General features: G+C 45.3%; 2 protein-coding genes across 8 annotated transcripts in view; one reads left to right on the forward strand and one right to left on the reverse strand.

The window, feature by feature from the left end:
• Window positions 1–27,561, reverse strand: part of TAF1D (TATA-box binding protein associated factor, RNA polymerase I subunit D) — a 531,982-nt gene that overhangs the window by 397,904 nt on the left and 106,517 nt on the right. The gene's annotated exons all lie outside the window — the stretch shown is intronic.
• The window catches only part of C9H11orf54 (chromosome 9 C11orf54 homolog), a 126,053-nt gene that overhangs the window by 85,651 nt on the left and 12,841 nt on the right, over window positions 1–27,561 (forward strand). The window contains exons 7-8 of the mRNA XM_069614763.1: window positions 19,512–19,661; window positions 22,612–22,728. Of these exons, the coding sequence (XP_069470864.1) occupies window positions 19,512–19,661; window positions 22,612–22,728 (267 nt within the window). The remainder of the gene's footprint in view (window positions 1–19,511; window positions 19,662–22,611; window positions 22,729–27,561) is intronic.

Below are 27,561 nucleotides of genomic sequence, written 5' to 3' on the forward strand. Positions count from 1 at the left end.
CGTCGACGTCGATACGGCGGCTATCGAGGGACATCGACTCGGCGGACGTCGACGCGCAGCGCCCTCTAGAGAGAAAAAATTTACGAGGCCAGCAAAGCTGGAAAGAGATATCTAAGATAAGGAATGCGTCGGAGGACACAATCCCTTCGAAGTTTAAGTTTGGGAGAAGTGCAAGCTTGTCCTAGGGAGTCCTTAAGGCCCAGGACACACAATAGCCAGTCACTTGGTATGTCAACTTTAAATATGTCCTTTACGTTAGACCTCACTTCCAGCCAGAAGTCCCCACAGAACATGCAGTAATGTAACCTTCCGATTACAACGCCTCCAACACATTTTAGAATTGATTGGATGACTGATGTTGACAGACAGGAGTTTTGTACCATCTAGTCAGTATCTTAGACTGAGTTTCAGTTAGGCGGGGGCATAGCGTGGACATCGCACCCTGTACATTTTCTACCAATCATCGGAGGTTAACGAGCGGCCCAGTTCTCGCTCACAGCAAGATCTGCACTCGGGAGTAGCTAATGTGTTGATGGATTTATAGAGACTAGAGATCAGCCCCTTGGGATCTGCCACCGACCGAAACACCAATTCCAACGGTGTTGACAGTCTGGTCGCTAATAGTACATTGGTCGGGTGTAGAACTCAATGTCTGGCCTGTAGGTATCTGTACAGGTCCGTCTCCTCTAAACCCAGAGAGGCCTTGCAGTCTTCAAAAGTACAGATCTTTCCATTTAGGAATAGGACTCCAACCTTACCCCCCACACCCCTGTCCACCAACAAATCCCATATCTTGCTTGCTTCCCTGGAGTGAAATTGTCATTGTGAATCAGCGAGGTGAACAGGGCTGGGAAAGGTAATTGATACAGTCACCTTGCTTACGCTGTCCCATGCCTCAAGGGAGGCCCATGTTATGGAGTTAACGTATAAGCTCTGTGATCGCATCGGCCGGGGTACCCAGGGTTGAGTCCACAGATGGCTTCCCACTAACACCTGTTCCATGGTCACAAAAAATCTTGTATGAGTCCCTTTCGACTCAGTCAGTCATCAGTCTAATCTGCAAATCCCTATAATAATTCCAAGGTTTGGGGAACGATAGGCCGTCTTGATTCTTAGCCGCATACAATGTGCATTTATTGACTCTTGGTGAACCCCCTTTCCACCAATCTAGGTCCTTTCTAATATATCTCACTAGAGCTGGATAATTAACCCCAAATTGCCCGATTTTGGCTGGGAGGTTAACCCCGAGATACCTCACCACTTTGGGCACCCACGAATATGCAAAGTTTTGTTCCAATTCTGTCCACAAGTGCGGGGGAATGTTAAGTCCCAATATCTCAGATTTTGATGTTGAATTATTCAATTTAAACCTGAATACCAATCTATATCTATGGATTTCTTCTATGCCATGAAGAGATCTGAGGATCTGTGATAGACAAAATGACATCATCCTCGAAGAGGTTGACTTTATGCTGAATCCCCTGAATGTTATGCCCACAATGCAGTCTGTATTTGTCCTGCAAAAGGTTGCATCACCATCCCAAATAGTAACAGTGAGAAGGGGGAGCCCTGCCTGGTGCCCCTACTCAGTCGTATGGGCAAAGTCAGCGCCCCACTGGCATGTAAGCGTGCAGTCGGTGCAAAGTAGTTGGACATAATCATTTGACAGATAATGGATCCAAAATTAAATTTGTGTAGTACCTCCTGCAAACCCCCCCCCCCCTATTCGATCCGGTCAAAAGCTTTTTCGGCATTCAATGCCAGGAGGAGGGAGTGTGCAGGAATCATCTAGCAGATGTAGAATATCCCTCCAATAGTATCTACGGTTCCCCTTTCCCAAATGAATCCCGAATGGTCTGGATCTAGAACGGCAGGCAAGAGTTTCTTTAGTCTGGTTGCCAGGATTTTGATAAATATCTTGGAATCCAAATTCAAAAGGGCAATGGGCCGTATGATGAGCAATAGGTTGGGTCCTTTCCTGGCTTGGGTATTAATATCACTTAGGCTTCTCTCATGGATTTTGAGTCCCTCCCCCCATGGAATTAAATACATCCCTCAAGAGTTTCGCCAGCACCTGGCTGAGCAATCTGTAAAAGGTGGCTGCAAGTCCTTCCAGCCCGCAACTTTATTAGTCTTAAGCGTCTTTATAGCTCGGAGCACCTCATGGGGCTCTATTGAGGCCTCTAAAAGTTCCATGTACCTTTGAGACAGCCTTTTCAATTCCACCCCGCTCAGATAGGAGATTTGGTCTTCATGCCTAGGGCGCTCGTTGCATAGAGGGTTTTCTAAAAATCATAAAATATATCCCTTTTCTTATCCTCTTCTCCCCATTCCCTGGCCCGGCTATCCCCCACTGACTGGATGCTTACAGCCTAAGGTGGTGCGCCAAACATCTTTCCAGGGAGACTGCCTTGCTCGAAGGATCTATGTCACAGCCCCAGCATAGAATGTTCCGACCTTTGCACCCTCAATTTCAACTACTGCTTGGTGGTATTGAGTATTTTGAAGAGGTCCTGGGTCGGAGCTGCGTTACAAATCCTGTCCTCCTCTGTTTTAGCTGCTTTTCCACTAGATCCCTAGTTCGTTTCAGTGCTGCCGCGTTTGATCCCTGTGGATGTTTTCAGTCACGTTACCTGAGTGGTTATTACTTAGATGGTCCCCGATTGCCCCCTTTAAACACTTCTAGGCACACCGGGCCTCACAAGATGCCCTGGGGTAACCTCCACTGAAACAGTTTCCTATGCACCGACCAGCCCTTGAATTTTAACAGTGCCATTTTCTCGTCTGTCATTGTCATGAGTTCAATATCTGAGGATATTACCAACCAGGCTAGGCCTTGCATAATAAAAATGGGAGTCATGCGTGATGCTGAGGTGTGAACATATACAAATACAAATAAATACAAATACAAACATGTGAAGTGTATGTAAAAGCAATGTCGTGGGATGGTGGGTACATCAAACATCAATTAGGTTGAAAGAATTTTTACAATGTATAGTTTTCTGTGAGGCTGTCACCTGTTGTGCAGTGAGTTGTTTGCACTGATCTATCCTTCGCCCCATCCGTTACCAGGTTCACGTCAACAACAATGATGAAGTCCCTCCATCCAGTCTGCTCAAGCTTGTCGAATATATGTAGCATAAATTACTCCTGCAACGTATTTGGTGCATAAAATTAGAGTATTGTTATTGGGTTCCCATGGATTTCACCCACCACCATAAAGTACCTGCCTTTAGCATCCTTCTTAGTGACGGTGTATAAACCCCAGATCCTTGTTTTGGAGAACCGCCACCCCTGCCCTTGTGCTAACCATGGTGTGGATAGCTCCTATTCCCAAGTCTCACGTGATCTTTAAGAAGCAGGTGCGTTTCTAGTAATGCTAGTTTGTGGGGTTGCAGGCATTTAAGTACCTTAAACAGCTGTGTGCGTTTCCTCGGGTGTTAATACTCTGAGCGTTTATGGTGCCCACATTCTCCACCATTAGAATAGAACCTCACTTTTTCCCCAGTGGGGCCGTTGTGTCGATCCTTCCTTTATCCCTTACGGTGTCCGCCTGTTGAAACGCTGCTCGATACAACCATAAAAGCCCTGCTTTTATACTCCCTCAGAGTATTCGTCACTCGCAGAACCATATGTCATATTTTTTCCTGTAGAATCCCAGATACATATGCCAATCAGTAGAATACTTGGTTTGGAAGATGAATCCCCGCTGCCACCCATTCTGCCCGACCTACTAATTCTTATAATCTTAATGGCGAACTGGCATTGTAATCTCCAACACAGAGAAACTAACCGAAATCAACCCTCTGCCATAGAGCGGACCTTAGAACAATGTGACACTTGGTTTGGCTCTTATGCCTGGCCCCGCCCAGGGGTACAGTATATATTGCTTGAGGATCTGAGTTGATTCAGTTTCAACAGTCAACCCTTTTTTTTGACTGGCTGTACTGTTTGCCACGGGCCCTCCTCTCTGATCCTGGTATTGCATGCTGTGGGCTGGGTTGCTCCCTCGTTGTGCAGCATAGGTTCAGTAAGTGAGCTTCTTCCACCGTGAAAACCATGCGCGGAGCAGCCTTTATCTTAAACTGGAGGCCAATGGGATACGTCCATTTGTACCCAATGTTCTGGCGACAGAGCTCCTTGGTGACAGGCTTCAGTTATCTTTTAGCCAGTGTGGGCTGGGAGACGTCCTGGAAGATTTGAACTACAGAGTCTCGGAAGGGTATACGGTTGGCTTTCCTTGCTGCCGTCCCCCTCATCCCCCCCCCCCCCAAGACTGATTCCTTAACCTTATAGTCATGGAATTTCACAACTATGTCCCTGGGGGTCGGTTATTGCCGTCTATCCTTGGTCCGACTATATGCATCCAATCTACCTTAATAGCGTTGGAGGGGGACGGGGGGGCTATAAGTCATAATCTGAGAACAAATCTGACGAAGACAATCTTCAAGGTTGTCCCCTCCAGCCCCTTCACAAAGGAACATTATCCTGAGATTATCCCCCCCTCGTCCTGTCCTCCATGTCATTGCATTTGGTTTTCAGGAGCTTTCTGCCATCTTGTAGGTCAGCCACCAGACCCCAAACTTCTCTCAGCTCAGTCTCTAGAATGGTCAGGGAATGCTCATTATGGTAATTTCGTCTCCCAGAGCCCCTACTTCCTTCCGGATGTCAGTGGCAGAGTCCAGCATTTCCTTGCAAGGTTCTGCAATTTCTGAATGCAGACTCCATAATATCTGGCCTAAAGAAGTTGGGGGACTGAGTCAAAAAGTCTGGAGTGAGCTGTGGTGCCTCGGGTGGAAGCTACACCCCCACCCACATGTCTCCTTCCATTGTTTCAGGTTTTAGGGTCTGCTTTGTAGATGGTGCCAAAAACACCTGAATGCTCATGTCTCCAATTGCCTTGAAGGCTTGGGCATAATGCACCCCCCTGATGGCAGTGCCAGAGGGGTTTTCCACTTTCAGGCTTCAGTCTCTGCTTTTGCTACTTCCCCTTGGATGGGGCTATCAGTCAGCCAGAGTGTCTGCCCAGAGGAGATAATTCCGTGGGTTACTAGGGGGTAACGATGAGCGCAGTTTCCTCTCCGACTCAGGGCAATGGCCTGTGTGTTCCTGCTGCCTTCATGTGCTCACTTCTTCCCTTCACAGGTTTGGCATTGGGGAAGGACACAGGTATCGCTGGGGCCTCAGTACTCTCCTCTCGCTCTCACTGTATTGCCTTGAATGCCGCTCTAGGCCACCTTTTCCCCTCTTGGCACCCCTGTCAATGGAGCACGGCTCCAAGTCTCCGCTCAGTCAGTTAGGGGAGTGTTATGAACATTTCCATGCTGACGCCCTTGCGCCACTTCCTCACATGTACCAGCAGCCACACTACGTTCCTCCTTCCGGCCACCAGCGAGGTCGTAAAAGCTGCAGGGCACGTCACAATGTCATTAGAGACCCCCGCCCAGCCCAGCTCGATCGCTGCAGTGATGAGACCCGTTTCCACGAAACTGGTGCCTGTGCAGTGGTTTATAATACTCTGTGCATGGTGAGCAGGTGTCTGATTAACTATCCAGTCGGTACAGATTGATGATACAGGCCATGGTGTGACCGTTAATATGGGGCAGCTGTTGCACCGGCTGTTGCCCCCACATTTGCTATGGTGGGTGTGGGACATCTGCTTCTGAGACTGTTTGTAGGGGTCCATAAAGAGAAATCAGACAAGGATTGCAAAAGGAGCCTGTGCTCCAGTCTGCATGCTGTTGGTCTGTCTGTAGAAGGTGTGGCCCTTGTGTACCCTATTCCTGCCTATTGCCTGCATCTGTGCTTGAATATTCTGCAACTGGCTATTTTGTCGGAGGAACATTTTTTTTTATATGTGCCATTTCCTCCTGTTTTTTTGACACCAGTGAGCAAACGCCAGCACCGCCACCAACTCTTCCAATGACATATGCAGGCACATCAGAATGGATGCTGTGGAAGAAATCACTTGCTGCTCACCACTGCCCAGCAACCCCTACCATCGCATTAACTTTCCCAGAGAGTACAGCTGCTGGGCTCCTGTGCTAGGCAGGAGATTTGTGATGCTTTTGCTTCTCTTGGGATCTTTAACATTGGACCATCAGTGCCGATGTGGTCAGGAAGGAACAGGGGACTTCTTTGGCTGTTGAGGGTTTGAGGTGTAGTGGGTTTGAGGTCTAGTGACTCAATCACTTTGGAATGTCCAATAGGCGAGATCTACAAACTCGCTGCTGCGTCTACAAAAACAAATTAGAGATGAAATGTATGAGTTCTTCAACCTGAACTGTAACCAGGCATAGAAAGAACTTATTTCTTTTTTTTAAAAAGAGGGAATAAATCGTAAAAAAGAACATACAATAGTGAATTGATGATACAGTTTATAAAAAAACTTTTAGCATCACAGAAAGAAAGCTATCCAAACGGGAAAATATTCCAGCAAGGATTTACTATTCCACAAGAAACCCAACCAAAGTATTTTTCTTACACAGCACAGAAATTGTAGAAGACTAGGAGTTCAAATAAAAGTTACACAAATCTGAAAAAGAATAAAAGAGATGGGATTCAACAAGTGTACTCAGTAGTACCAAAGATAAGAGTTTAAATCAATGACAAAGAATGTTCATGTAAAATATAAGCTCATTGAGTGACTGTATGTTACTCAGAATCTATGTTTAAGACCTGTGGAAGAGCCAGAAGAGAGCAACACCTGTTGACTAGTCTGTGTTAAGAAATATACACCTTTATAGAGTAAACTTTACTCAAGAGTGCCAAGAAATAGTTTGTGGCCCCCCTCTCTAAGCTGAATTGAATATAATGCACTCCTGTATCGGGAGTAGGCCCAAGCTACAGAATCTCTGAAATCTTCAAATTCTTAACTAGAAAAATGGTCATTGGAAGAAAAAATGTCACCAGTGGGTCCTGTGTAGGGGAGGGAGTTATAAGAGACAATATGTAGCAAAACCTGCCATGGTAGCAGAAATGCGTGGTTATGGGCTGCGGAGTCTAGCTCTCAGACACTAGTGTTAGAAACTCTAGGAACCCCTCCCCAGGGCATAGTGGGGAGGCCAAGGATGTGGGCTGGATTCGATTATCTTGGATGGGCTTTAAGTGTTCCCTTAGGCTGGTGAAGTCTCTGAGTAGTGGCAGGCGGTGACGGGTGAGGAGAGGAGAGTATAAATTTCACCTAACAACATTCCTTATCCTGGGTGTTTACATAATTATTGTACTCTTGTTTTTACAATTGTAACCTCAAGAATACTCAGAGTGGGGCAACCATTTTCTTTATAAGAGGTAGAGGATTACTGTATTATGCTTGACCGTCGGTCCAGAAAGAGGTCAGCCCATTCAAAGAGGGTGGTGCCCTCTAGCAGACCTTGTGTTTATGAGAGGAAGGGCTCTTGCACAAAGAGCACTCGAAACTGCCTTTCAACACTATTCCTGGAGGAAGCAGGACCTTCCAGATCTGCCAGTTACCGCCAGCAGATCACCATTTTGGCTCCTGCACAACAGCAACTACTATATAATTCGGAGGTTCAAGAGCAATAAAACCTGTGGAAACAGTTGGGGCTGTTACCATGTTCTTAAGTGGCCAGACTTTATACCACACTGTGGACAGAGGCCTCTGCTAACCCTCCGATTATTTGCACGATTACCGAAGAGCACAGACAAGCATTAAGACTTCAGCTTGAGGTAGTTCCTTTCCCTGCAGAGAACAGCTTCCATAGTTTAGTTAAGAAATCTGGGTCACAAGCCCAACACCAAGGGCATTTTTCCATACGTGTGTTTTAGATAGTATGCAGGTTGGGGAGCATTCACTCAGTTGATTACTGCAACAATTTTCTCCAAGAATTTCATGACAAAGACTAATCTATAACGTATTTGGAAAGAAAATGGTATTTTGCAAGTCAAGTGGGGTTCCCAGATTGGAGGTGGTCGCTGCCGCTTGCATGGACCACCACGTTGATTTCCACCTCCCTAGCCCAGGCTTCCTTATTCCCCACATCTAACCTCAAACATCAGTAGAATATTGCTAAGTGAGCTCTACTTTCTGGATCCAACCTCTACCCTTAGAGGCACCTAAATGTTGTGGTCTTTTCTTCCTCTCTCTCTCTCCCTCAAGGACCCCAACAGGTTGCCTCGATGTTCTGTCTCCTCTTTCATACATCCCTTCTCTATCTCCCTCTCACTTTCTGAACACGTCTCACTCACACCACTACACATGCCACTAACTCTCCATTACCCACCTGACTCACTTCCCCTCCCTCTTTCACACCCACACAGCGCCTCACACCTACTCTTAACTCCCTCTGTCCTCCCGCCCTTTCCCTTCTATCCTTCCTCCAGTCAATCTCTCACAAAAAACTCAACTGGTACCACTCTCGGACACAATACCTTAACTTCATCCTCTCACAGCACTGCAACTGTCCCCTTGCAATACTTCACCTCCTACACCATCCTCACTGGTCCCTTGGTCCACCTCCTCTACTACCAACTTCAACCAAACTCCTTTCACCCTACTCAACGCATGATGCATTTGTATAGCCAAGCCTTCCCTATAGCAAAGAAATTCCCCTTGGTTCTTGGACTTAGTCTTCAAGAAGGGTTCCGACTGGCCCCCGTTTCAGTCCCCATTCTTGTACAGGCAGACATTGGCGCAGGCTGCGCGTTTTTCTGCTAAATTCCCTCCATGGTTTGGTGAGTTTGCTCCCAACTGGAATGGGGGAGGGTGCGGGGGGGGGGGATTTAGGGGCCTCATCGTGTTCAAGTCTAAGTGACCATAGGAAATTCATGGCAACAAAGATTACAGCATTCCGCTCCCCGTTGAAAACGTTACTCCGTAGCATATCATGGGAAACAAAAGTGAAGTTGTGATTTAGATGCTCTAGATAATTTGGAGTAATGCCGGGGAGAAAATAAGAAGATGTTTAAGCGTCTGAAGATCACAGTGATTTTTACAAAATCTGCAGGCTCGGCGTGATGGAATCACTCTTGTTCTTCGGCCAACAACCTATCGAGTTGGCCAAAGATGGAGTCTGAAGCGGAAGTACATTGTTGGAAACTTAAGAGCCCAGAAATGTAATTAAATATCGCTCAGGGCTGTTCAGTTTCTTGCACAGAAAATCACCAATCTTGAAATTTGAGTACTGTGAACGCTGCTGCCGTGTTGCTATCCAGTCAAAGAGTCATAACTTTTTGTTTGCCCGCTCAGGATCGGTTACTAGTAAATTTAACGAGATTCCTGAAGCTAGCATAGTGGCTGAGATGCATTTTTTTCCACGGTTCTAAGATTTTCACTGCTACGGATTTAAAATGGAGGCTAATATTGACAGCAGGGAACATCCAGTATCGTCCATTAAACATTTTTTATGTAAGTTGAGCATTTTCCAAGTGCCCTTCGCACTCAAAGAGAGCAGGCCAAGTTCATGACTAACTATGCACATGTGCTGACTAGGTGGATGAGGCATTTTTTTCTTCCAGAAATGACCTTCCAGTTTGGTCCAAAAAAATAAGTGTCTTGACGCGGTCTGGCCTCAGCACCATATGTTATGGTTGGGACTACTTTCTGCTTATAAAACTTTATGACAGGCTCTAATGAGAACTTTCCATATTTTTTAAGTATAATTCTGGCTTGTGGAGGTGCAGTTTGAACTTTTTTCTCCCTTATCCTAGTTGGCTTTTTTGATTTGTTGTGGCATGCAGCAAGTTTATAGTCAATTGATTTTGTTCAGCAGAGACCTCCAAGACCAAAAGTACATTTTGTAGACCTTTTGGTGTTTTTGAAAATAGAACTAGGTCGTCGGCATATGGTAGCGGGTTGGAGTCAATCTTCGGAAAGTCTGAAACTACTGATTTTAAAGAGGACCCAACATCTGCAATAAAGAAATTAAATAAGGAGTCCCAGAATGCAACCCTGTTTGAGACAGTGATGTGTTGCATTTGGCTCAGACAAATGGCCATTTATGGATAGGCGGACTTGTATGGAGGCATTTGTGTGGAATTGAGCAAGCAATACTCGCATATATACACTTGCGAAACACAAAAATCTTCAATAATATCAAACATGCTGCATTGAACAAAGACATAGTCTATGATAGTACTCTGATGCGCCGTCCGCTGAGTGCACCATTTAACATAATGAATGACCTATTTTGCATCAAGAATAGCCACTTTTGGCTAATTTCATCTGCCTCGGGAGGACGATCCGAGAAGCAATTTATGTTTAAATCCCCTGCAAGGATGCTAAACGTAATGGTCGGGTCAAAGGCAATGAGTTCAAACATTTGCTCTAAGTAGTGGAGGAAGAAATGCCATCATGGTTCCAATACATTTTCAGAATCTCAAGATTGCCAGCTGGAACTTTGATTTTTACCAATTGTGTGTAAATATTAGGCGTGGCCCATGGTTCCAAAATAAAATTCCGTCCAGTTTTAACTGCTACTACGCAACCAACCGAGAGACGTCCTCACTGTGAAACTTTGGCTGGTAGCAAAGAGAAGAGTATAGCCATACCAAGTCGGAGGGGTAGTGAGCCAAGTCTCCTGAAGTAGAATGTCGTCGAAATTATTCAGGGGATTATGTTCCAAATGTAGTACGTGCTTAAATATCCCCCCTGTAACCCCCCTTTGATTTCCAGCTGGCTAGCGTGCAGATAATTGAATTAAGATTGGCGGGTTGTTATGCATGAACCACCACCCTATCCGTTTGAGAAGGACCCCTACGCCATGAGTCGCAAACTTCCGTTTCCGGCACTGAGTAGACTTCCCGCACGTGGGCGAAAGCTCCCTGAGTACAAGTAATTCTCAGTAACCGATTTATAGCATTGACCATGCGGTAGTCTGACTTTCTGGGACCAGGATCAGTTAGCAATGACTCATTACGTAAGTCATCCTGCCTGAATATAAAACCCATATAATACAGTTCTGACTTGGCCTTACATAGAGTATTCAGAACTATGCCTGACTTGATCCATAGTCAGCTTGCGTAAGATCTTGGTGATGTGGAAACTCTACCAATGATATGTCTGATGTACTTAAATCTTCCAAAGATTGTGTGTCACCAAATATGGAAAGACAGCAGCTTCTATTTAGGGTGTACGTTTGGAATCATTCCCCTCTACACTGCAGTAACAGGGAGTGGAAGCTTTGGTGAGAGACCGAAGAGTGCTCCCGTTTGGCCATATTACTTCTGGCAGATCAAATCGATTGGAGATGCGTATCATTGGATCTCTCACTAGTGCAGTTAGATACAGCGTCAAGCTCCCTAGTATGGTGGGCTTATACTCTCAGCAATTTTTTTAGGTGCGTTATTGGAGATGGTGGATTGTGCGATTTGGGTTCGCCTTTGCTCCAAGGTTGAGAATGTGCAGTGGAGAGCAGCAGGTTTCATCAGTGATTTGGGATCTAAGCATATAGCTGCATTCGGATGGTGAGTTGCAGAAACCTGAGTGTTGAAGCAGGTTTCTTAGAAGCGTTCTCAATTTCTAGGTGGGCAGCTTCTCGTATTAGGTCGTCGAGAGGCTCATATGTCATTATAGATCTTGTTGGCAGTTCTAAAAGGGATCTATGTGATCACTGCGCTGCCCGTAATTCCGCTGACGAGAATGTTGAGGACAATTGTGGCGCAGCTCAGTGATCAGATAGACAACACTGAAGCCTCCCCCCCCTGCCATTCCCCCAACCCGGCCACTTACCTTAACGGCGGCAGGCACACAGTGTGCCGCCAACTTCCCTCGATCCCTGCGGCGTCAGTTCCCACCCACTTACGCAGGTCGGTTCTGGCGCTGAGGGTCCTTATTTTCCTTTTTTTATTCTTCGTTTCCCCAGCTCTCCATTTAATGGAAGTGGCCGACACCCCCGCAACCCCTAGACCCCATTGCCACGACTAAGAGGAGCGGGGAGACCACGGCTTCCCTTAGTTGCAGTAAAGGGGGGGGGGGGGTTGTCATTTTCTTTATGTGCAAAGGCATCGTTATCATACCAGGCGACCTTATGGAGGTCACAGTACTGGTACGATCCCGTTCTAAAGGCATGGTTGACTTATTCTTATTAGTCACTTTCTTTGCTTTTGCCATTTCAGCATATTTTTTCCTGATATGAGAGCTAGTTGTTTGAGTAAGTGGGAGTGTCAAAGATTGAATAAACTTACCTCAACTGCTCTGAGAAGACTTCGGTGGAAGTTTTTGATTCTTAGATTTCTTTGCCAACGACTGATGGATGGCAAGGGTTTGATGTTTGAGACTATGGTAAATGGGGGGCAAGATAAATTTGTATTAGTTTGATCCAGGCCAGAAACTGTCCGAGAAGCACGTGTGGACATTGCCTCTTGCTCACCAAGGGCATCATGGCTCCCATCAACAGGTTCCCCCTGGACATCATTTTCTGCGGTTTTGGACCCACATAATTTTGGCTGATGATTACGCCACAAGTGCTCACTGGGCAAGATATCTGAGGTCAAAGCACTCGACTCAACCAGAATCACTGTGGCATCCAATGTAGAGCGAGGAAACGTAGAACAAATGTTTGCTCGTGAAGTTGTGCACATCGTGTGAGCTCCATTTGGTATATTTATTTGCATTTGTAAAGCGCCTAGCAGCCCGAGGCATCGAGGCGCTGTTTCAAGAATGTGACTTAGTTACAGGAAGTGGGGTTGATGGATGGGTTACATTAGTATAGGGGGGGGGCAAGGGAATGGGTGCAGTTTGGTTAGTGGCGATTGCTTCCTTTGCACTGTCGATGCTCAAGAATTTTGAATGGGAATCTTCATCCACCATACATCTAGCAGTGAGATTCAACAACAATTCTGTGTGTCTTTTTGTCCTAGAAACCAACATTCCGTAGAGTCATTAAAGATGCTAAAGCTGTGTTCATGGCTCCCAGGGTGACTTCAAGCAAAGGGGATGTCACTTGCCTAGTGGCTGGCACTCTACAAGGCATTGGATTAACAAAGGAGACAGATAAGGAGAGGAAGCAGAGGAGGAATTTGAGAACATGATCGATGATTGAGAAAAGGCAGGTGATGGATGTGAAAGCCATCTACGACTTGTTGATCATTCACCTGAACCGCAACAAGCCTTTCAATCCGGGGCACATGAGTCGGGCTAAGAGATGCCAGCTTAGCTCTACAGTCATTCATGGTCTCATATGAATCAGAGCGATTTTCTACAGCTGACTCAGAAGGGCAATTTGAGATAGGCGGTAAGCTCTGCTCTTGTGTGCAGCAATTAACGCCTGGATTAGTGGCATCAGTAAGTGGTTTTGTGATAATGTCGGAGTTACTTGGAGAGGTCGGAGAGTTAAGAGCAGGGAACTGCTCAGCCCTCACTGAATTATTCATGGCATTAAATAGGATTACTTCACTGGCCGCCATGCCTGCCGACATAGCGCTCAGCATGAAAAATGTGGAGGAAGGTACGACCCAGACAAGAGTGGAGAAAGACAAAACTGAACTACAGCAAAGTCTGCAAAGTCAATTAGTATCGCATCTGGGATATCAGTACCAGCCTGTGCATTAAACTGAATCTTATCACTGGGATCGGCTAAATAAGTGTCGGGTGCATGGGCGAGTTTAGCCTTGCAAAAGTCAGGGATGTCAGCAGATAGCAAAGGGAGGGACAAGTTGCTAATTGGAGCGCTGACAGTTTAGAGCAGTCATACTGCAGGTTTTTTGCAAGCTGATGTTTTAACATTGGATGAAGTAGAATCATTAATCAGCATAATGGACCTTAAGGTGTAGGCATAGCTCATATTGGCCCTTGTGATGTATGAAATGGTTGAGTAGTGAATTACTGTAAAAACTGAGGTTTAAAAAGTTTGCAAAGGCTCAAATTAAAGAATCATAAGGAACAGGCTCTAAAGAGCCTCGACTCACCGACTCCCGCCACCCAACCAAACTGTCCAATTGCACACGACAAAAGCACTCTTACAAATGCACGCCTGCAACCGGCTGCTTTTGTAGATGAAAGGAAGTGGGGGGTTGGTGGGGGCAAAGCTTATTTGCTGTTCAAAGTCAAATAAAACGTCCACAAAAGGGTCCAAAGATGTCAAAGACAGTTGTTGATGCAGCCAGCGATTGAAATCCTTCCTGCATCCAACTGCACCAGACAAATGCACTCTTACAAATGTATGTTATCCCACCATTCCCCTGGGTCGTTTTGAGTTGGTGGATCAGGTGTTGGGTGTCTCATTCCTCTTGGAGTGGAAAAACCCGCCCATTCCATTTCTGGCCACAAATACATTCCTGTTGTTCCGGTCCATTCTGCCACTGGCATTTTTGGTCTTCTAATACTTTGTCTTGTTCCTCTGGACCCAGGATTTTGGTCAGGCTTTTTAAAGACTTAGGATTTCACAGGTCCTCCTGTATTGTGAAAAAGAAGAACATATCTGGCCATGGCTGGGGAGGGAGAGTTGTGCCAATACACCCTGCACATTTTCAAACACTATGTGGCAACTGAACTCCCACATACCAACCCAGTCGTAGGAGCAGGTATGGCTATACCAAGTAAGGCCACCTACCCCAGGTTGAGAGTGGTCATATACATTCCATAGCCAAGTAACATTACCTTGAATTAGTCTTCTTAGCTTAGCATAGGAACAGTTAGTGAGTGATAGTGTTTATAATAAGTTGAGTTATTTTCTTTTCGTAGACCGATTCGGGCTTTAAGACTACGGAAAGTGAAGGAGTTGCCCTAGGTCAGGGAAACTGTTCAAATTAAATTATTGAGCTTGTCCAAAGCAATTAATTTCAATGAGCATGAAAACTCCAACACTAGTCCCCCTTTACCCAGGAAAATCCCCGGCCACACCCTTCCCCAACCTCCGAGTACCCCACCCACCCTTCACTCCAGCTCCTCCTACCATTTGCAACCATACCCACCGAGCAACTGCAAGGATACTCCACCAAATCTCTTGCGCACTCATCAACTCTAGGTCAGTCTCCAAAATAAATTCCACATCTTTGACCTCATTCCAGAAGAAAATCCAGACATCCTTTTCATCAGAGACCTGGTTTGCTGACGATTACGAGCCCATCGCGCACAAGGACTTCCCACTCGGTTACCACCTTACTCTCCAGAACAGATTGCCTATCATCGACTGATCCACTCAGTAATTTTCTTCTCTGTACCACTAACCACAGTGGCCCAAATCCAAGCATGACCACCACCAACCCCCACACCTCTCACTCCGCTATGTAATAAAGTCATTATACCCCCAGATCTAGTAAACTCCCTCCTCACCTCTCTCCCTACACTATCCCTCCAGGAAGGTCCACCACCCATCAGATTGATCGACCTATGGCTTTCAAACACCCTTACGCCCCTCACTCCAACAAAACTGACCTCTCAGATCAGGACCCACCCCCAGGTGGGTCACCGCCAACCTCAAATCACTTAATACCCTCAAGCACCGCCTGGAATGGACCTGGAGCGTCAACCCTACAGCCCAGAACAAAACCGCCCTAGCACTAGCAAGAATAGCTTGAGCATACAGACTTGAAATCAGAAAAAACAAGAAAGCTTTCTATGAGAACAGAATCTTAAACGCTTACAACCCGAGCAAGGAACTGCATAGAATAGTTTCTGAATTAAACTCCCCCACCCGTCTCCCAAACCCTATGCGACACCTTATCATTACTCTTACAGAATGTTGCTATTGACAGACATTCCGCCATCATCTCTAAAATGGAACACATGCCCCCACCCTACACACCCACAGGCCGACCCTCTAATCCCACCCTTGTTACAAACCTTCAGCTCTTCCAAAAACATCCTAGCCTCAACCTGTGCAGGCAGTATCGCACGCTCAATGCTCAATAACTCACTTACATCAGGATCCTTCGCGGGAGCCCTAAAAACCTCCTACATCAAACCCCTCAAAAAACCTACACTCGATCCACTCTTCCCCTAGAACTACCAGCCAATCTCCAGCACCTGCTTCATGGCCAAACTCATGGACTGCACTGCATGCAAGCAGCTTGGTCTTTTCACTGAAGCCAACAACCCCCAGACCCTGCGCAATTGAGATTCAGGCTGCTCAGAGGAACGGAATCCTCCCTGGTGTCCATCTGGGACGACCTAAAAAGAACAGTGGACACAGAAGACTGCGCTGTACTCATTTCCTTTGACCTCTCTACAGCCTCCGATACCATTGATCACATTATCCCTCTCACACTGCCCTCTCTTGGATCTCCTCTTTCATATATATTTGCTCACAAATTACGCTTCTCCACCCATTCACGTCCACCCCACGACCAGTAACAAAAGGTGTCCCACAAGGAGCATCCCTATCCCCCTACTCTTCAACAGCTAAAACCCCTGCCCGCACTCATCCGATCCCACATTCTTACTTACTACAACTATGCATACGACACCCAGATTATCCTTAAAATCCCAAAATTGGCAGGCTCCAACAATCCAGTCAAACGGGAAGGTGTGTCCCAACAGGAAGAAATGTGTGCTTTAACAATGGAAATGTCACTTTAGGCTGTATCATAAGATGGCTACTGGGAACGGATCACCCTTCAAAAGATGTGTGTAACGAACACTTGGTGTGGTGTCCTTCTGATGACTCTTCAGTTGGGAGAGCCAGCACCCAGTGTTCGTAAATAACACTTAGTGGCATGTCCTTGTATCAGCTCTCAAAACTACAGGAGCTAGAACACATTATGCCGAGTACTTCGCATTTGCGTAAATTTCAGATATTTTATTCTTTATCACAGGTAAAAAATGTGTAATAACCATTTCGAAATATACACAATAAATACAAACAATAATAGATTTAAAAAAAGCCTAAAGTCAAAAAAGAGTGGGAAAGACAGAAAGAAGAGAGCTGTGGTAATTCAAAGCAAGAACGGCTGATATCCAAAACAAAACAATCTTGACAAATCCAAAAACAAATTACAAAAAGATCATACAGTATATTCTGACCAGGACTTAGTTTGTGAACAGTCAATCTCTAATTATGTCTGTATAAATCGTTCGTATGAGGTTGAGAGATTGTCCAATTGGTTAAACAAATTAAAGTCCAAAAAGGAAGTATCTGTTATGAACGAAATATTTTAGAATGCTGCTATTTGATGGGTCTCAATGTCTATTGAAATAACTCAGGGTCTACGTATAGCGCCAGTGTTATTCCTGAATGGCGCACCACTCATGCGTGTCTGTATGATGACCCAGGGGTGATCTATGTTTTGGCGGAATGGAGTAATGGCCGCCTTCCTCATGAACAATGATATACGTGGGATTAGAATGAGGCAATGTTGGTATGGCTCGAAGAGCTCCAGCTTGTATGATTGGTAGGCGTTACCTAGGAGAATGGCTATATTCGGCAATGGTTACTTCATGTAAGCGTCAATGCGTAAGCACATCTTAATAGTTTGTGATGGCCATAGAAGAAAGGGAGTCTCTCAGGTAGTCAGTGCAGCTGGGCACTATGATGCACAGGATGTCTGCACCCGCAAGTTGTGTCGGACGCAAACAGTGGCGGTCCGAGTAACAGTAAAAAAGAATCTAGTCCGAGAAGACTGGCTCTTTCCAATAGAGAAGGCACAATGGCACGTCTCAGCTCATCTGGCTGCAGCACGACACAGGCTTTGTGTTGGCTGTGGTTTCCAAGGACAACATTCCAGATCTGCCATCGTGCCTCTCGGATATGGACTACTGGATGATGACCAACCACCTCCTCCACAATCCTGGGAAAACTGAAATCCTCATCTGCAGGAAAACAGCGCTCCTTCCCCCAACAGATTCCGTGGCTGCTTTCCCGAGGACTCCCAACCCGCAACTTCCAATTTAGTGAAAAACATTGGATGCACACTGGACACAGACTTATCCCTCTCCCAACACATCACCTCTGTATCTAAAACCTGCTTCTTCCATCTACGGATTCTCAGTCGTATTTTCCCTTACCTCACCTATCTTCACTGGTTCTCTGCCATCAACTCCATCATCCTCTCCCACCTAGACTACGCAAACTGCCTTTACCTAGGCGCACCAGCGTTTCAACTAAGGAAACTGCAACGAATCCAAGACGCTGCAGCAAGCCTCTCATTAACATACCTCCCAGAGAACACATCAGCCCAACACTAAGAGTCGTCCATTGGCTCCAGATTGGTTGACGCACTACCTTAAAAGCCATGTGCATCACACACTGGGCCATCCACAACACCAGCCTGGAATTCCTTCAAGACAAAATCGAGCGCTAAATCGAGCGCTATCACACCTCAAGGAGTCTCAGAACTCGTACAGAATCTCGCCTAGTGGTTCCACTTTACAACTCCTCCAGACTGGGCGGATCCTCGTGCTCCGTCCAAGAGCTGATCATCTAGAACTCCATACCCCTGCTGATCATCTGGAACTCCCTATCCCTACACATTCTTAATATTGAAAATCACATGACATTCAGAAAGGCCCTCAACCCTCCCCCATCTCTAAACTATATTGCTGAACCCAAACACAACAGCATTCCTATCCACCAATGGTGCACGGATGCCGGCAGTGTTTGCAGCGGCTCACCGTGGTAAATTATCACCCTCCCCTGGCACAACAACACTCCTACCCATCAATACCCAGGGATGCTGAGGCACACCGTAATAAACGTTGTGCCTCCCGACAAAAACAACACTCCTACCGACCAATCTCTCTGTGACAAACTATCGTCCTCCCTATTGCTCTCCCTCACTCCCTATCGTCCTCCCTCTTTTCCCCACGCCCTCCAGGCCCCTCCCACACTGCTCAGACTTTTGTTCCAGGGAGACCGTGAGACCAGCCATCCGCATTGGATAAAGAAAAAGGGCACTGTAGTCAAACTCCATCCAAGCATACGGTACATATATCTTACACCACGTCTGTGGACCATAGAATGCAGGTATGGTATGTCATTACGGTCTAGCAGCACACATAGCTGTCCACACTGAAACCCCTGACATACCTCAACACTTCTGCCACTAGTATACAGCGACAAGCAACGAAATGAAATTCGGTCTAGCTGGGCACACACAGCATCTTCAGCAATAGCACTCAATCCTACACCACCAACAGTGCCCACCCACGTGCCTGTGCTTGGGGCTGCTTACTCAAGCCTAGCCAGGCACCTAAGCCCTACGCCGGCAATAATACACACAAGCATTCTTTAATTTAAACTCTTAGAGCCTCCTATACATGGACTGCAGTCACCAAAGGCGTTTCAACCACAAAGCGCATTGAGGCCATACAAATGGGCAAAAAGCGCTATATGAATAACTAATACAATACCAGGGTACCAGATAACTCATCTTGCGCTTCCCCATTAGCTTCCTGCTCCCTAGAACTATTACTGCTGTATCAACTAATGCCAAACTAGTTCCAATTCTGGTATCATACTGCTATCATTCTGGAAACGTAAACTTGGGATTTGTGACTTTAGAGTTCATAATCAATTGCTGGTAGTTGTTTTATATTGAATCTGCTGACTGCTTTTATTTGTACGAAGAACGAGCTGGCTGTGTTTGGAACAAAATTATTGTGTGTTGTATTTTAGGTTATCGAAGTAAAAGCCAACAAAAGAACTGGAGGGGATGACTTTGTTGGCAGCATGAGAAAAGCTTTAGAACAGCACTATGGGGAAAAAACTGTGGGACTCGGTGGCACCTTCCTCATCCAAGAGGGCAAAGCAAAAATTCATGTTATGGTGAGTTAAAGATAAAGCAAAATGTTCGGCAAGTAATTTAGTTTAAAGATCCTATGCTGTTTATCGTTAAGTATTATTTTGTTACTGGGCAGAAAAAGGGTTTTTCAAACATGAGGAACAATAAAAAGAGTTTGTTCTCTTAAAGTTGATCGATGATTTTTATAAAGAACATGCTGTAACCACGAAAGGATGCAAATCTGCTGCGATAAACAGTAAATGATTTCTCATTAGATACTGTATACCCCTGCCATTGGTGTCCCATATAAATTACTGCCGCCCAGGTTCGAAAACCCCAGAAGCCTTGTAAGCAAAGTTCTCCTGTACAGGCTCACATGACTCCCCACCCCATAAAGTATAGGTGTCTAAGTTGCCCTGAAGGATAGATATATAAGTTAAACTACAATACTCATTGTAATGCACTTACTAAGACAAATGTAAAGGTTGTCTTCGGTCCAGTGCTGCAGATAAGATTTTTAGGTGAGAGTATTTTAATTGCTATTTTTTGAAGTTGTGATTAAAATAAAACATTTTAGGGAGTAAAAAAAGCAAGTTCCATTCCAAGCAGCAGTATTTAATAAGCAATGTTCTAGCTGTAAAACAGAAATGTTTTATTGAAATATTCGACAAGTTACACATGCGCCTTGAAAAGGTGCACTTGTTCCTCTTCAGACCAGGCAGTAATACCAGTAGAGCTTCCTTCTGTGGCCTCATGTTTACTACTGGTTCAAACATATCAATGGAGCTCTGAGGATGAAAGAAGGAGGGCATGCTCCGATGTGTCCGTTTCCCATTTTTGCTGGGAGTATGTTTACTCCCTATTTTTAGTTTTTGGGAGTATTTGCCTATTATTAGGGAGTAAAAGTGGCTGATACACCCCTTATCTGTAGGGCTGTATAGGTCTAATTTCAGATGGCATTTGTTTTGATAAAAGATAGATCAGTTTTGTTGCAAAAGCAACCATAATTCGGCCACCACAATTTTAAAACAAACAGCTCTGCCACTGCTATGCACTGCACAGGAGGTCTCATTGTGCTGACTGACGTGGGAAATCAAGCCTTCAAAATCATTTTTACAGCCTTTTTCTCTGTGGTTGGTCCTCACATCTAATTTAAACTGACCCAAACTAGTTTGGGGTACTAGATCTTTTCATAGTTCTTTAAAGCTCATGCCCTGTACAAAGTGTGGGTAAGTGCATGTCATTTGTGTTGGGCTATGTGGTGTCATGAGCGGCGCATACTGATGGCAGAGTTATGGTTGCTTTAGAAAGCAAAACTGGCAAATTGTTGTCCCATGCCCTCTGTTGCCTCCCAAAGTTACCCATTGTGGGCCCTGGCCATGACCAGACTGCCTGGGTTTTAGCCTTTGGCTATGCCCCAGGCCCCCCTATGACAAATGGAGTTGCCGGCGGGCATGGGCAGTTTTGTGGGGACAGGGCCAATGGCCATGCCCCGGCACCACCAAGCCCCCAGTGTGGCCAAAGTCAATTTGCCCTGGTCCTGCTAGGCCAAATAGGCCAAACAATACCACCTAAAGGTGCCAATGCCCTGGGCCTGCCGACATCATGTGTGTCCACTTTACCAGGGTTAGGGCCCTAGTTTATGCTAGGGCCCTCGCAAGGCAACAATAGTTGCCACGGACAATGGCCTGTTAAGTGAGTTATTCATACACGGTGCCCCTGTAATTGAGAATACCTGGTGCTACAGCCTGCGACACGTCAGACGCCATTAGTTTATTGAGTGCAAAAAAGCACACATCGTGTTGCATGGCTTAAAGGAGGTCCTGGGACTCACGCTTGACTGGATGAGAGGATATACGTGGATCCCAAATACAGGTTACTTAACTTTTTAATGACCTGGGCAGAGAGCATATGCATGAAAGGTTTGCATGCAATTATGTGTTCCGTTTACTGAACTACCTCCATTTACGAACAGGGAGCTTGGCTAGTAGCATAGCATTGAACATTTTGAAACCTGGTCTAATGCATAATGATAATGTAGTTTAAAAGGCAGAGCATGATCAATAGGCTTCCTGAAATACACCCAAAATGTAATGTAACTGATGAGGCATTACCAATACACAATTGCCTCAAGAAATGCTTCTCGGAAGTCCTTGGTGCATCTCGTCTAGCCTCTCAAAGTCCGGCCATCGAGGGCCAAATTGACTCCACGTTTTCAGGAGATCTACATAAAATACATGTTGATAGAGCAACTTTAAATGGGAGTTACATTTCAGTATTTATTGTGAGAGTATTGCAGAACTACAACTCTGAGGGACCAGAGTTAGAGACCCGATGTAATCAGCCAGATATTTGGGATCCAATAGCCAGCACCTGCCTTGCAAAGCAAAAAAAAAAAGAGGAATTACGACGACCCATTAACTGACTGTAAGTTCCAGTTAATATCTCATGGAATCACACAATTGCTGGGAAGTGTGGAGATTACATTGAATAATATTGCTCCTTATGACTTAAGCCGCACCGACCAGTGGTTTTGTGTCTGGGTATTTCAGAGGCTCTAGGGTTAGAATGGTTAATGCACAGCATAAACCATATCTACCTCGGGCTCGGGCACAAACTCCATACTGCATACTCAATCCTGTAATACTGTCAACATTATCATTTACCCCATTCCAGTCCTGTAGAACTAGACTCGTTTGTCTGATTTGCAACCCGAGGAAGACAAACCTAACCACACAACTCCTTCCTCAGAACAGGTTTATTTGCCAATAAAGGGGATTTGATAAAGACACAACTTTTCCCAGAGTGAGTCTAAAAACACTTGGCTCAATTCTTGTTGTGACACTGATTCTTATGAAATGATCGTCAGTGCCATTACTATACCGTTTGACACATATGTAACGCCATCACATGAGAGATTACACACTTTGTTTTTACAAATGGTAAATAACAGATTCAAAAGTTACCACTGCAACTGTTTTTGATTTCCTACAGCCCCACAAATTCCCTCCCTGTAATTTCGAATCAGAGGAGGCTTTTAATCATTGGCTGAAGTATTATGAAATGAGTGCTCCACTGATCTGCCAGTCCGTGTTTGTATCTCGGGATCCTGTAAGTATGAGTTCTGTCTTTTTGCACCATTAAAGCATAGCTTCAGGTTTATGCTATAAGGAAAGCAGACGATTATCTTTTATATTACACTTGGGCAAAGAAAAAAGGTGAAGGGATTTCATGGTTGGTTAAGTAGTAAAGGTTCTCATTGCCTGAAACATGCAATATTTACTACACAAACAACTTGAAAAGGTTAAAAAATAAAAATTTAAAAAACCAACAACCGGGTATGATTTCAATACACCCCGTAAATCATAAGAGTAAATGTGTACATAATTGCAAGAAAGTCTTGAGCTAATCAGGGAAAACATAATACATTTCCACTAACAGAATGAAAGTGATTTAGAGGGACAGTTTTTCTAGTATTAAAATCATTGATTCATCCCTGTATACACCTGTATTTTGAGAGAGTATTGTGAGTTGAAGTTTAATGTGTAGTACTTTGCATTGGGAAAAGAGTTGATTTAGACAGTGGCTTTAGCTAGACATTGGCATTGCCAACATTTGTAGAATTCAAATTTATAGGTATTAACATAAAATCCTTGCACAAAAGTTTTTTCCAACCAAGTACTTTTTTTTAGTGTGGGATGGCCATGGCATATTAAGTATGCTTCAGTGTCATCATGGCATATTACGGCATGAGGGGTAAGAGCACCAATTACCAACGCAGAACAGCAGGTGGAAATTGAAGCGTTTTGGGAACACTCATTCTTCGGTGGAGTGATAAAACATGCAGTATTTCAAAATATCAGATGTTTGCACTTCCCGCCAATCTCATAGTCAGGCCTAACTTAGTGTTCTCTGCTTCCACATACCAATGAAGTTAATAAATTCTGAACAATTCAGATTTAAAAGTACAAAAGATCAGACGACGTACCGTGAGGTGAGTACTAACCAAAAACAGTTTGATGACATGTTATTTCTTCAAATAGCGACACTTCAGCGACCTCTTTGAAATCCTTCAACACCCACAGAAAAACTGCCCGAAGGAGCCCATTATGTCATTTCAATAGCCTGAAATTCTACTTCGGTCTATGACAACACCTGCTCCTACCTGAAGAGTTTACCTACTTACTCGCCCTCTCCAACAAGAGCACCCTCAGACCCAATCCGCAGATCACACAAACACTGCTTTTGAGCTATGAAAAGGTTGCCAGCTTTTCCCTTAGCATGACCAGTTCCTAAATGTTTTCCACAAAACACAACAGCGAACATGAGCGACAGTCATTTTTCATTTTTCAGCATGTTTTCTGGTTGCGTATCACTTTGTCGCACTTAAAACGCCACTTGTCAAAATGCAGCCAGATGCCATCCCTTCTATTATTTATTTTAAAACCAGAGGTTTGCCCCTCGCCCACTTACACCCCACCCTTAATTTTGTTCTGTTGGCCTGGTACCTCCAAGCCAAAGGATGAAGGCCCAGGAGTGGTATGTGGAGGATCCACGGGCCACCGTCCCAGTTGTCAGCGCGTAGAGTAGTGTGGAGTAATCCACACTCCCTACCCAACCACAGAAGCCGAATGGAGAATGACCCGCCCCCAACTTTGTTGGCACTGGATCCTGATTTTGATTTAAAAAAAAGTCACCACAAGGCAGCCAATGGGGGGGGGGGGGCAGAGGGGAGGAAAGAGGTTAAAGGAGAAGTTGTGGATAGCGTAGGGGAGTTTAGGAAAACCGGAAAGAGGGCAAGGAAAACGCAATGGATGTGCATGGGAAAGAATAGGGAAAAATATGTTCACAAATCATACAACCTTGCAGCATAACCCCACACCCGGTATCCTGTACACTCTTGATTGGTCAAGAATCCCTAGCCCAATAACTACACATGAACCCTAATACTTGCAAGCAGACACCACATAATGCAGTGGTGATGCCTGCAACCTAACAGTGCATTACTAATGACACACATAGCATTGGCAACACAGATGGCGAAGCAGTAGCAGACAAATCGCAGTTGCAATAGCCAACCATGTAGTAGAAGTGGTTACGAAACCATGTAGCAGGAGCAACATACAGCCATAACGCACCAGCTGCGTGGAACCATATGCTGCATAGTACACAAACAAGGAAGCCACCAGTTCTCAGAGTTCATGCGCTAACAAATCTTGAGGCAGCATGTTACTTCACAGACATCCAGTAGCTGCCACCTTGCGCCTGTTCCCATATCTAGAAGAGAACGGTGCCACTTGTAGTTTATAACTCATCTTGTATTTGCATACTCACATCGCAACCATTCAAATGCGCCCAGTTCTCTTTGGCCCTCAAAATCCCAATGAGAGTTCCTAGGGCTTGAAGTTAACAGCGTTTGTCAGCACGGCATAATGCGGGAGCTATGGGCAGCCGAGGCAATTACAGACAATGTGCACTAAGCTCCCAGAGAACACATGTTACACACGGATGCAACAAATCGGGCTCTGGGAGTTTGCAAACACAAAGATTCCCAAAAGTATCGCGCAAAGGAAAGGAAAGCAGAACAATCTTACCATCACTGCAGCCTGACAACATGAAAAAAGATTGCCAACTTTAAAGCTTGGCCCAATCTCAAGAGTGAAACCAAACAAAAGGTCTGGCTATTACTGTCCACTAATCGCAAACCCACCCCAATCCGCTACACCTGTTGACCCTCAAAGGGAGAAGGGCCTAGAAGAGGGAAACGAGAAACTATAAGAGCACCAAAACCCAGTCAGTTGGTGCTGGAGTTTGGGAAGGAGGTCGTGGCAGGCAGTAGATGAGAGCTAGAGTTATACAAGGGAGGTGAGGAGGGGTTTGCGTTGGAGCGAGAGGTGGAAGAAGGAGCAGAAGGTAGTAACATTTAGAGTGGGCATTAAGGAGGTGCTGATAGCTTCACAATGTAGTAGTAGAGGAGGTGGTAACCCCCAGAACCCCCAGAGTTGATAAACTAGTTAGAACAGAAAGAATGAGGAAGCCTAGTTGGCCCCAAGGCACCAGCAGATGCAGGCGAACAAATGAGTTCCAGGCACGAAGGGCAGAGGAGGTGTAATCGGCGCAGACGAGGACGGTGGGGGCAGTGGGGAGGAAGGATTTCAGGAACCTAGGTAAACAAGTTGGGGAAGGCAGCGAGATCCATTGGAGAGAATAGATTAAGGGAAGTAATGATGGTAGCTCCTGCATTGAACTAAACATAGCAGAGAATGTAACACTACCAGTAGCTGGTGGAAGGGACAGCCAGACTCAGAAGCAAGACCTTGCAAGACACCGAGCAGGTGAGCAGGAAAAGGTTCGGGGACCACTGGGAAACGTACAATGGACTGTCAAACATACAAAAGATTGGGAACTTCAGGGAAGCCTGCAATGCCATGGGAAGGTGTGACGTTACAGCCAACTGAGATATTTTTCTTCTGTTACTGTTGTACTGGTCCCCCCATTCCCACTTTTTGGGTAAATAAATCCACTTTGAACACACATCTTATGTCCAGCCTTCTATGCATCCAACCAGCCTCTATGACAGGGCATACAGTCAATTGTCAAGTGGCAGTTTTTAACAGTTTTTGTTCTTTCCTAATGCTCAATCATCTGTTTGATGGTTAAGACTCATGCTCATCAAGCATCCAAATGAAGAGCAGACCTGTCTGAATAGCCAAGTTCAGGCTTTTGTATACTCAAAAGCAGTGTGCATGGAAGCACTTTATGTTCACTCTTTCCTTCAAGTCTTCACCAATGTTTTTTAACATGAAGACCGAACAGGGTAACAGCATTAGTATGCAATCCTTACACAGATGAAGAGTTCCAAAATGTTAGCAACAACTACACCAGTATAATCAAAGCCACCAGTATTGGGGAGACTAGAGTTGGCGGACAAGCATGAGTCAGGAGGCGAGAGTGTATTGGAAAGGCACTGATAAATCCACATGATGACATTTTATTTTTCATAGTTTGAACAGCTCAACTAGCATGCAAGTCCACAAAATGTGACCACATCCAATCATGTCCCTCGTATGCCCCCTCTTGGATCCCCACTCTTTATCCAAGGTAGTTTGTCGGTGAAGGTGTATTAGCCATGTTTCACTGAAGTCTGTAGTTTGCCTTTCACACCTAGAACTGATGTTTTTCGCACATGTTATGTTACTTAGCATTTATTTAGCGCCTTATGTATCATTGGTATGACCTCAAAGTGCTGGTAGGTTGAACGGCCTCGGGAACCGTAGTTCAAGTCAGAAGAGAGAGAGTGTTGTATGGTGCGTGGTTGCATCTGGTGTAGTTGTTGGATGATAGCTGCTTCTTAGCGATAGGTGTGGTGCTGAGGAAATCAGTTGGATGTGTTCAGTCTGGTGGGTGGACACCCAGACTGTGTTCTGGCTGCGTTAGGCCTGAGGAGCGCCTAAGCTAGCCGGATTGTGCTCAGCTAGCTGTGTTTTATTAGGGTGATGAAGTGATCATGTAGTCGTGTTCGTATGTGAACAGCTAGGCCGAATTAACAGGGGTATAGCTGTGTTCTGGTTGAATGATGGTGTATAGTAAAGACTAGGCTTAGTGGTGTGATATGGTGGCTATCAGTATAAGCGCCTGAGACCAGGCACGTGAGCAGGACAGTGGGGACGTACATAGCGACATACATATATATAGCGACAGGATGGATAGAGCTATATATGGGATACAGAAATAGGGGATACAGATATTTGGTAACATCATGGTGAACAGGTGTTGCCTCTATCCGCACCAATCCGAGACACCCACACCAACGCGGACGTCCACTACATCCGTTCCGTCCACTCCATCTGCTCCTTCCGCTCCATTCGTTCATTCAGTCTATCCGTTTAAGTCACTATCCGTTCCATTCACTCCATTTACTCCTTTATTTTCTCTGTTCGATGA

This window comes from Ambystoma mexicanum, chromosome 9 (genome assembly GCF_040938575.1).
Source record: "Ambystoma mexicanum isolate Mex_15411 chromosome 9, UKY_AmexF1_1, whole genome shotgun sequence".
NCBI lineage: Eukaryota > Metazoa > Chordata > Amphibia > Caudata > Ambystomatidae > Ambystoma > Ambystoma mexicanum.